Consider the following 12,108-nt stretch of genomic DNA (forward strand, 5'->3'; position numbering starts at 1 on the left):
TGGGATCCAGCCCCGAGTCAGACTCCCTGCTCAGGGGGGTGGTGTGTTTCTCCCTCTCCCTCTGACCCTGCCCCCTGCTTGTTCTCTCTCTCTCTCTCTCAAATAAATAATCTTCAAAAGAAGTAGTTCACTATCACCAAGGTTGGTGAGTGCTACATATAATATTTTTTTCTCTGAGTGATTACAATTTACATTAGCATATTACAGGCTCTGAGAAGTCACGCAATAAAGTCATCTGTTTAATGCATTTTAACTTTGTACTTCCAAAATGTGTAGCATAGTCTAGCCCTCTGCTTCAACATGGTATCTAAAAGACGATTTAGGGATGGTCCTACAGATGACCCAGAGATGATATGTTTAACCTCTGAGAAAAATTACTCTTAAAAATCATTTCTTGAAAATCCACCTTTTCTCTGAAATTATAATAGATTTGTTATTTCTTCCATTGAGCACAAAATCAAGGAGTTGGCTTGCATTTAGGACGTTGAATAAAAAACACAATAAATAAAAGAATCAATAAACAATAAAATGCCCTACTACTCCTCTGCTAGAGCTGTGTGGAAACTCTAGATGGATCTGGGAAACATTCATGCCTTTCTCTTTTCTCTCACCCCGGGGCAGATGGGTATTGATTCAAATGGCAGTAATTTACTGCATTATATAAACTGTGTTCATGTTACCCCTCTCTCTCATTCACTCTCCACCACCTACTTTGTTCACCTGAACTCAGGAAACTTGATGCTCTTATAACATGATTTCTTCGTGTCTTCCTTCCCTTTACCAATTTCACTACTTCCCTTGGACATTTTTTCTATGTCTCCTGTCTCAACAAAATAACAGCATTTTGTGTACTCCTCTAAACTAGAAATCTTATGTCCTCTTGCTTTATTCCTCTCTCTTCTACCTTGAACTGTTCCCTGGTTCACTTCTGTTTCCTCTCTAGAAATCTCCAAAATCTATTCCCTTTCTAAAATCTGTTGCATGTGCTTCTGCAATAACTTTTTAACTGATGTCTTTGTCTCCGGTCACTCTACCCTTCCGAATCCTCACAGTGCTTCCAAAATTATTTTATTATAATAACACATCACTCTCAGATCATTCATTTGCTGCACAGTAGTACTGGGCCCCGTAACTGATTAGAGGGAAATACACAAATACCTAAAATAAGACATTCAAGTAACTATATAACCTGGCTTTCACCCACCTTCCCAACTTGCTCTCCCTCCCTCCCACCGATGCATCTTAGTCCTCCAGGAGGCCACATCTCTCTGTGGTCACAGTGGCCATAAAAATCCTCCTCCTCTTGATTAAGAACCATATCATTTGTCAAAGTCAAGAACAAAAGCCAACAGATCAGGAAACCTTTATTCTTCCCACTTAGAACAAGTGTCTCCCTTCAGGGCACAGTTGCATCTCCTGTAAGGTTTTAAAAAACTATATCCACTTATTTCATTTTAGTCCCTTTTCTGGTAGACTAAAGTAGCAGTAAATGTTAATAGAGCCTAGAAAGTGACTTTTTAAAAAATATAGTCATTTCTCCATTTTTGTAGATTCTATACTTACAAAGTCACCTACTTGCTAAAATTTATTTGTAACCCAAAGTCAATACTCACAGTGAAGCATCTGAGTCACCCTACCTTCTTTCAGCTTTCACACAAGTGTCCTTTTCTCAGTCTATCTACTGACACATTGTTCTCAGATTTTTTCTTTATATTGATAACTTCCCTGTTTAAGGTAGCCCCCAAGGACAGAGCTTTAGGGTGATCTAGTGTTTCTAAGTGCAAAAAAGCGATGACTTGCCCTAGTAGAGAAAATATGTGCCTTAGAGAAGCTCTGCTCAGGAATGACCTGACCTGGCACCGCTGACTGTGAGTTCAATGTAAATGAACCAACGATACATATTGCATAAGGTGTCTTTAAATAAAACAAGATTATGCATGGATCAGGTGACAAAAATGTGTGACCAGAGACGTGCAGGAACTTATCCCTGTATTTCCCCTCGGAGTAATGGCTCAGTATTCACTAATTAAATGACTGGAAAAACAAAGGTACAGAGCTTTGTTTCTCAACATACTCGGATCTGTAAAACTTTTTTTTTGTGTGTAGAGAATGAAAGAACGTTGTCTTTATTTCTACAACAGTCACTAAAAAGACCGTAGTTCCAGGTAGATTTTATTTATTTTTATTAATTCTCTATGTCAGGTGAGTTCTCCTCCATTGATCATACCGGTGAAACATCTGTTTTGTTTTATTGGTTCAGTTCTATAGAATCTGGCGTGAGAGCGAAACATACGTTCTTATTGCTCTCACATGATATGATTATCTGTACTAGTTGAATCCTTGTGAGAGACAACTCAGGGAGTTTGAAGTCCCAAAGTTTTCAGCATAATGTGGTAATATCTAAGAACAAACAAAAGTTTTCAGGACACCTTAGCTGTGGTATAAATTTACACATTTATTTTATGAAAATTCAAGAATGTGCAATAGAAATTCTGATATTTGAAAATCATAAAGTCACATAGATATATGATTATATATATCATGATACATGTGATCTTGTATATATTTATACATATGATGGCACATGCAAATTACACACATATAAGATAAACATATATGTAAATTGTGTGTATGCTCCAATTCATAATTCTTTGTTCTAAAAGACGCTTCCAAGGCATGAATTCCTTTTTTTTTTTTTTTCCTGGCAGTACTGAGTACGATTTTCAAATCCTCCTGACATAGCGATACTGTTTTCTTCAGAGACAAATGTTTGTGGACCTTGGGAATGTCTCCCCTTGGTGATCTAGTTTAATAACTCCTTCATATAGGTTTAAGGAATCAGAAGATTCCACTTACATCTGTTCTGAAATTCTTCTTACCTTTCATCTACGGAAACACTGTACTCTTCACTGTTGCTGTGAGGGGGGGGATGAGCTGGAGGCGGGGGAAGCAGGTCTGCCCAGTTCATGCCACCCTGTTTCGGTACTTTAGGTGTCCGTGCCCCTTTCTTGTGCCCTTGACTCCCTTGAAAAGAAAGAAAGCCCAAGTCTTTTATTTCTGGCCTTTCGGGTTTTTCTATTATCCACAGGTGAATTATTTCCTGTAAATACGATCGTATAATTCATATATGCAGAAGCAGATAAATACTCTTTCCTTCATTAATCTTAACAGAACTTCGTACAATAGAAGGTGCAATGTATTGCTGACTTTAAATGCCAAATAAATAGCAAAAAAGCAATAAAACCGCAAATGAATTTTACAAGTCATATCATTAATAGTGATCTTCTTACACCAATTAATCGCATTATGGATTATCACCTAAAACAAATGAGCTGTAGACATATTTTCTGAAGTGCCATTCTATTATTTAATTGCTGGAACCTAAAATACAATATGATACAGATACGATCTATTAGAGTTCCACTGTTGCATTAAATCACTGAATATATATAATTTGTACTTGTCCATTGAAATGTTTTAGGCACAATGAAATTACTAGTTTTCGTCAGAAAGGCAGGTGCAGATGAAAATTATTGCTGAAAGAACTAATATAAGTAACCACAAAAGAAGCAGAGAAATGATTTTTTAAAAGGGATAGAAGTGCTTCTCGTCCCAGTTTCTACAAAATTACGGCTTAGAGTAAAATGATGTTGCTTGAACATTTTTAGTAGTTTTAAATAACCCAATTACGCAAGTGCCCCTGTGTTCTGATTTTAGATTTGGCATATTCTTTAAACGCAGGTAAGTGCACATTTTAGAGTACTCATTTAAAAGTAAATTGGGGTCAAAAGATATTTGGGGATAAAAATCATCTTTATCTTCCTCCTCCAATATGATACATTTTAGATTCTTATGGAAATTATGGATGACGATGAGCCTATAATTATTTTTCTCATATGATCCCTTAAAATTAGTGGATTTTCTTGGTCTTTTGATTTTTAACCTCTCTCAACAGTTACAAGTTACATGGTGCATGAAACAGGTCTTGGTATATTCAATGACCCTTATTTATTTATTTATTTATTTTTAAGTCGGTTGGGACTTTTTGGCCCAGTCACTGTGTGTTAAGCCAGATGTTCTTGAACTGGTATGTTACTGCACCAAGTATGGGTCAAGGGAATGGCTGTTAGTAATAAATTACGATTCTCGGGCCTCTACCTGGATGTCTCCATTCTCTCTTCCTTTACTCAGTTGTCACGTATTGGAAAGACTAGGCAAGAATCATGGACTTGACCCTACCCAGTGCCTTCCTCTTGATTTCTTGGTATGTATCTATTCTAATAACTCCCCATCTGTTCTAAGAGGCCTAACATTACAAATCTCTCCCACTTATCACTTTCTTGCTTCATTCTTTCCCCTAATTAACACCAAACTATACATTTTTAAAATCTTTTTACCGAATAATAACAGAATACCAAATAATAACTAGCAGCAGAACACCAAGATGTAGGTTTCTAAGCTGAGGGATGGAGAAAGTCAATTTAAAATGAACAACACAGAATCATTTTAAACACAATAATCATAAAGTCATTATCCTCATGAAGGTATGATTTTCTAAGTGGTTAAGAATGCAAACATGAGATGGCATGAGATATCAAATATTAAAATATTTTCTATGGTTTTCCCAAGAGTAAATCCTTTTTAAAATTCCAGTTAAGGGACGCCTGGGTGGCTCAGTTGGTTGGACGACTGCCTTCGGCTCAGGTCATGATCCCGGAGACCCGGGATCGAGTCCCGCATCGGGCTCCCAGTTCCATGGGGAGTCTGCTTCTCCCTCTGACCTTCTCCTCGCTCATGCTCTCTCTCACTGTCTCTCTCTCAATAAATAAATAAAATCTTTAAAAAAATAAATAAATAAATAAAATTCCAGTTAATTCAGGGTTTCCTTATAAGATTTTGGTTGTTTAAAAAAAAAAATCAATATACAATAGAATAAGAGTAGATCTCAAAAGGCAAAGAGGTATTTCTAAGCTCCTTTCATTCCAATAGGAATAGTTTCAATCAGGGACAAAAAGTAGGTTTAACAATGCCAAATCAGCAATGCTCTCGCCAAGGGGAGATGAGAAAATGCAAATGCCATTATTTGTTACAGAAGAGGGGTAGAGACACTGCCTAAAAGCACCTCCCAGTAACTTCAGTCCGGGTACTGAGAGGTGATATTGTTACCCTCTCCTGCAGAAACATACTAGGGGCAAGATCAGTCGGTTCTGCTCTCGTTGTGGTGTGACTCGCCACATGTTAGTTCTAATAGTGAACAGACTTTCCTCAGAAAAACAGGACTTAAGTACCAGCGAGGTCTCATCAGCAGTCCCTGTCAGAAGAACAGGTGGCAAACAGCTGCAACAGCATGAGGGGAAAAGGCCTCACTGTGGCTTCGAAGGCTCTTACAGACCCAAGTTGGGAGGCTGCTTTCTGAGGTTTTAGGGCAGGAACTGAGGGAGAGTAGAAAGCTTATCAACGGAAGAAGGTTCTCGTTGTCCCTAGATCTCATGTTATTGTCTCTTAGGCCTGTGATTCTGCTCCAGTGTACTCAGATTTTATGTGCTGTATGTGTTTCAAACGGTTACAAATTTAGCAGATTAAGTATATGCCCAGCATTTCCAGCTTTATTTTGGCTAAGGGCAAAAAAGAAGTTTCAACTGCCTTTAAAGTCTAGTCCAGGGCGCCTGAGTGGCTCAGTGGGTTAAGCCTCTGCCTTCAGCTCGGGTCATGATCTCAGGGTCCTGGGATTGAGCCCCGCATCGGGCTCTCTGCTTGGCGGGGAGCCTGCTTTCCCCCCTCTCTCTCTGCTTGCCTCTCTGCCTACTTGTGATCTCTGTCTGTCAAATAAATAAATAAAATCTTTAAAAAAAAAAAAAAGTCTAGTCCATGCTTCTGCTTTATAAAACTTCATTAACAAGGAGGAGAACGGGATCTTTAATCACTGTTACTAAGTAGAACATAAAATGGTTTAGTGAGTGAGTGGACTGTCAAATTACAGAGGGTAAGACCCATGCCTGGAAAAATGCACATTATATAAAGTACATGGACATGCCATGTGTGTACATCAGTTCATTAGCATTCAATCTGTAATTGTGGGATATATCATTTTTTTAAAGGGGAGACTGATCTTCTCGTTGGTTCCCCATACTTACCAGATGTACTACTGCCCCGGTCCGAGCTGTTGTAGGATCCTCCTGTATTCTGGTCGTAGGACTGGTTGTATGGGATAGTTGGAGGAATTGTGTCATTTGCTCGATAATCTAGACATTTCAGATGGAAGAAAAACAAACTTTCACTTTCTCTTGGATGCCTTAATCATCTACCAGCAATTAGGCTTTTAAGTTACCATGCTGATCACTTGCTAAATGTATAGAAGTGTAAAGGAGGAAAAAGTCAAGAAAAGATAGGCATGTCTCCTTTAAGATTTATAAAATCCAGATTCTTTGCATCATCTCCTTTATATAAATCTGACTAAACATAGATATGTACAAATCATATGAAGGACTATTTCGTCTCTTTAAATATTTATAAATCAGCTAAGGCAGAAATCAGGATTACTTGACTTCTTAACTTGAAAAATGTAACAATGAAATCATTTTAGCCATAAGAAACCAGGAAAATATCATGTCTGCAAATCATTTAAAAAAATTAAAAATAAAAAGCCCTGAAACTTGTCAGCAAGATGATATCTAATAAAAAAACATACCCATGAGAAGAAAACAAAGGCCATGGAAAGGCTTCTGATTACTTAGGCAAAGGTAAAAATCCAAATGGTAAACTTGCCACTGGAATGTACTGGGTAATAACCCATCAGTTTAGTTGCATTCTAGGTCTTTACTACAGTTGACACACCAAGTCTGCTACAAGCAATATAAACAATACATAAGAGCTCTGAAATATTTGTTCAGGGGCCTGTCAGACCTTTCCAAAGTGCACAGTAAAGCCACATACTAAAGAGGAATGACGGAAAGCCCACTGCAAACTACAGGATTGCAGAAACTGTCCTCTCTTCATCATTGTCAGCCTTCGTCATGAGCTTGCACAAGAGTCTTAACAAATATTTACTGAACTGGGTTTTATGAAAATCGAGTGTTTTCTCAAACTTCGGAAAAAGCTGGATGACTGTATTGTTAAATTTAAATATGTGGGGCGCCTGCGTGGCTCATTAGGTTAAGCCTCTGCCTTCGGCTGAGGTCCCGATCTGGGTCCTGGGATCGAGCCCAGCATCAGGCTCTTTGCTCTGCGGGGAGCCTGCTTCCCCCTCTCTCTCTCTGCCTGCCTCTCTGCCTACTTGTGATCTCTGTCAACTAAATAAATAAAATCTTAAAAAAAATTTAAATATGTAACACTAATTTAATCAAATGGGAAGTTTGTCATCTCCAACTGTCATACACTTTATTTTTGAGGAAAATGGTCACAACTCAAGCCTAAAGAAAATAAATCTAGGCCTCTAATTATCTACAATAAGATGTGTCGTTTACCTGGATGCTTGTGCAAAATTGCCCTGAACTATTCATATTAGAGGATGCTTTTCTTTTTTTTTTTTTTTCCAGATCTACAGCTTTGCAAATCATGTTATTAAAGCAGTAGCCTAAAGGATTATAAAGAAATCAAATACTTACCTAGTCCAACTCACACATATTATAATAGAGAAGCATTCCCCTCAGGCTATAAAATACTATTCCACTGTTTCTTACCACTTCACAATTTACTTTAGGTTCTATCCTGACAGACTTCAATCAAGTCAACCAAGATGATTTAGGTTCAAAAGTCATACATTGCAGCAGTCTTAGTGACTGCATGAGGTAGGAGAAATTCAACAAATTGAACCACTTCTCCAGCGCAAGCTTAATTTAATTATTTTTCCTCAGTTTGATATAAAAATGCCATTCGTTTATATGACCATGTAGAAGCAATTATCTTCCATTCTCGAGTGGAAAGAATGGGATAGCCTATTTATTTAAAATGTGAGGTATTGTGATGGTTGTACATCTGCCTTATGAATAAAAGATTGCGCTAAGCAATCCCTCACCTGCGATTAAATTTAAATTCATCTCGAAACCATTTGAAAATAGTTATATATTATTATAAAATCAATTTTCCGAGGTTATTGTTGTGCTAATTAACTCTTTGACACTGGAAATTTCGAAAACAAAGAAATAAGGAAATGCGAGTAACAAAAGAAAGATTTCATTTGTTCCTCCCGGAGACGTCCGGACGCGGAGTGCTAAAAGGTTAGGGGCACCGAGACAGAAAAGGCTGGGAATAAAGGCAGAGCTTTTCACCTTTGTTCAGCTTGTTTTGCTCCATGATGTTATACTGAATCGGGGCCACTTCCTGCTTCTGCTGGGCGAGGCGGTTTCCAGTGCTTCTCGCTGGAGTCCCACTGCCATTGTTCATGTTGTTGCTGAGGTTTGACTGGATGAGCTGGGTGGTGGCGTAAGGGGTAGGCTGCCCTGATGGATTGACAAAACGCCCATCCTTCAGATTTGGGCTATTGAAGGTTTTCATCTCATTGATTTTGTTACTAAGGTCCACATCACCATAAACAGTTGACTCAGGGAGCATCAGATTTGTTTGTTTGTTTTCCAGTTGGTTGTTATAATTGGCTATACAATCCGCTACGTGCAACGGAGAGGAAAAGGAAAAAGTCATTCTGCATGGTTATTCCTTTTAGATTTCTCTGTAAGTAGCTTCGTGAGGCACAATAAAATTGTTACGTAAAGTAAAAAGGAGCTTAAACGTGGTCAATAAAAAGGGCTCGGTAGTCATGGGCACTTTCTGAAGGAGGTAATTCGAAATTGAGGAAATGAGAGAGGACACAGAGCAATTATACAGGGACTAATTTTGAATTTAAGATGATTTTCCTTTAACAACCCCATTAATAAAAGTTTCACCTAAATAATACACACGTGAATATCTTCATGTGCCACATATGTATATTTTCTAGTCTGGAATTACTGACCTCGCTGAAGCTACTAGTTAGTCTTTGAAGCAACAGAACAAAGCATGTATGCAGAGAATCCAGACCAGCGGTGGGGGAGAAATCTGCCTGCCCGTCCAAGAGCTTGGGATTTTAATATTTTACAAACTAACTCTATCAAAAGATATGAGGAACAGAGGTAAAGGGATAGTAAATAGCGTGTATGGTAATTTTACTGAATCTTCCCCTTGGTCACGTAGGATAATCATTATCAGGGAAGGATAGTTCATAATCATTTTTTCATGGTTTCATAAAGATACCCCAAGAAGTATAAAATGACAATAATGATGATAAAACGAACCACAAGTAGCCTGAGTAATTTAATCAAAGAAAGCCTGAAATAATATCTAATTTGTCTACTATTTCAACGTCCCTCTAATTTGCTCCTCCTCCTTGAAGTATTAGGAAATGAAATAACTGATGGAATACTTAAAATTAAATAAATAGAAATATTTAAAGCCTGCAGTTGAAAATATTAAAACAGCAGGAAGAGCTAAAATCATAATTTAAATGAAAACATTTTTAAGTAAAAAAAATTTGTCAAGGTACAATGGTTAAAAATATCATTATTTGATCTATGTAGTTCATGGTGGCACCCACATTAACAGCTCACCTTGAAGACTGGTTTTCAGCTTGATAGGCTGATGAAAAATTAACACGGCTGCTACTAAAGATGTAAACGTGAATATAATCTTAAGAGAAATATGCAACTTCTCTGTAATACGGAACTCAACTATTCCGCATTTTAACAATAAATGAGCAGGGAACACGAGTATTTGACTCACCTGGACTTTAGTCATTCCGATTTCTAATTTCTAGGTAACCAGGCCATATGGTTTTGCCAATTTCATTTTTCTTTCCTAATCTTTCTAAATGAGCAGGATTCCATAGAATTTTCTGAGATAATAGACATGCTCTGTTCTTCACTGTCCGCTTTGGGAGCCGCCAGACACATGTGGCTACTAGACACTTGAAACGTGGCTAGGGCAAATGAGGAACTGAATTTTAAACTGTATTTTGTTTCATTTAACTGTAAATAGCCATCTGTAGCCAGAGGCTACCATATTAGACAACACAGCTCTACCTATTAATCTAAATGGGTATTTCCATCTTTTGTCTCTTACAGGGCTCAACACAGTCTTTTTAAAAAATTTGTAATCATGTGAGCACTTATCTGTATAACTAGAATATGGACCTCTGGAGAAGAGGGACATAGATACATGGATAGGTCATATCCGTATCTCTATCCATGTTCATATCCGTATCCAGTGGAGACTCTGGGCTTGTTTTAAGGCTATACACAGACTGCACTATGATTTGTTTTTTATGGAGCATAACATCTTCACTTAAATGCTATCTTCTATTTCCCTTTTCATCAGTTCCATGGGTTATTTTAAATCTCTACTTCTATTTTTTGATTCTGTATGATTCTTTTAATATTTCTCAATTGGGAATATTGAAGATTTTCACTTTGTTTTTGTTTGTTTTGTTTTTGCAAGAGATCCTAAGTAATTTTCTGTCATCCCTCTCAATATATCATATTTACATCCATATTTTAATAATACGTTTCAGCATGAAATCTTAATGAAGTAATTCACTCACACGTATTTCTATACAATATAAAATAAAGGTATGCATACACATCTGCAAAAGACACATATGTGTTATGTCTTCGGGATTTACTTGTATACAATAAAAATCTGGGAATTTCAGTTTTCGTTTACCATTTTTTATTTTTTCATTTTTTATTACTGTTGTAGAGTTGCCATTCTTTTGGTCACTGCTATTAAAGACTTTGGTTCATTCTAGAGATTTATAAACTTTTTGATCTGTTCTGTTCCCCAAATCCTGAAAATAATTAATTACGATATAAAGTAGAAATACACACATCCTCATAAAGAGGAATGCTTTTGTGCGATTTCACTTTCCTTGTTTACTCTGTTCTAGTGTCCATTCTCTCCCTTCTCCCATTGCATCCTGGGAAACTCTGGTGGAAGGTGACGTGTGGAAGTAGAGGGATGAAGAAAATAGACAATCAGGGTAACCTGCTAGGCCATATCAACATTTTATGAACATGTTGGCCATATGTTCCTTTCTGAGGTAGGGAGAGGGGAAGAAATGCACCCTCTTGTGGCCAGTCCTTGTGCTTAGGCTTAGGGAGCTGTCTGTGCATCTCTAACCTGGGCGGCTGTAGGTGGTCAGGTTGCTATCACTGTTACCATTGCCTGCCGTGCAGCAGTTGATGGAGCAGTCATTGTGATTGTTGCCGGTGTTGGGCCACGTGTCTGCCAACCATGGCTGCGTGGCGGGTTCGCTGATGTTCAGAAGTCCTGGCCTAAAGAAAAAAATTTTTAAAATATATATATGCACACACACACACATAGAAGCACATATTTTATAAATAGCAAATGGTATTTCCCATTCAGACTTCCAACACGGTCTTCATCTCATTCTCACACATGACTTGGTCAGCTGTGCTGAATGCTATTATTATTCCTTTTATTTTAGAGTTATTTTTCTGACACGGTAACTGTGAGGTAATACAATGTCTTGAGATCTTCTCCCTGCGTACAGGGCCATCACTTTGTAAACGGGCACAGTTGTACGTCAGACTTACAACACTGTACTGTTTGCGATGCTCTCATTCAGCCACAGTAACTAAAACTCCAACATGGAATCAAAACCATGGATCCCTATATGTTGTGGTATTTGAGTTGCTGAACGAATACCATAGTGGAGACAGTTTACATTCCTTCATTTTGACTCATGAAAAAAGTCATGATTCTTCTTGAATGGAACAAGATCCTTCACTCAGACAATGGATCCTTCACAGCAAACGTATTTGCATAATTTTCTTCAAAACCATGTTTCAGAAGAAACAGTGAGTCTGGGGCACGGAGCCTCATCAAGGTTTCTGTGCACAGCTCTGGAAGGCTGTCAGGCCTTGTGATGGTGACAGGTTAAAATGCCATAAATCCCCTCCATAAACAAAGGAAAGTTACTGACTTAAATCTGGTAGAATGAAAAATGTCCACTGCAGGAAATATTAGTGTTCCTGTCTTTTTTGGCACAACAGACGTTCATGCCCTTTCCCTGTGCTTTGGGAATGAAAAGTGCCCCAATGGCTGTTAGTGGGAAAGCCC

At 37.9% G+C, this 12,108-nt stretch overlaps 1 protein-coding gene across 6 annotated transcripts in view; it reads right to left on the reverse strand.

The window, feature by feature from the left end:
• The window catches only part of ROBO1 (roundabout guidance receptor 1), a 1,187,644-nt gene that overhangs the window by 29,280 nt on the left and 1,146,256 nt on the right, over positions 1-12,108 (reverse strand). For 4 of the 6 annotated variants that reach the window (XM_047722064.1, XM_047722063.1, XM_047722066.1 and 1 more), the window contains 4 exons: positions 11,146-11,300; positions 8,268-8,603; positions 6,135-6,242; positions 2,880-3,024 (listed from right to left, as the gene is read on the reverse strand). In XM_047722064.1, the coding sequence (XP_047578020.1) occupies positions 2,880-3,024; positions 6,135-6,242; positions 8,268-8,603; positions 11,146-11,300 (744 nt within the window). The remainder of the gene's footprint in view (positions 1-2,879; positions 3,025-6,134; positions 6,243-8,267; positions 8,604-11,145; positions 11,301-12,108) is intronic. The other 2 variants (XM_047722068.1, XM_047722070.1) reach the window with 1 other exon arrangement.

This window comes from Lutra lutra, chromosome 1, assembly GCF_902655055.1.
Source record: "Lutra lutra chromosome 1, mLutLut1.2, whole genome shotgun sequence".
NCBI classification, from domain to species: Eukaryota; Metazoa; Chordata; class Mammalia; order Carnivora; family Mustelidae; genus Lutra; species Lutra lutra.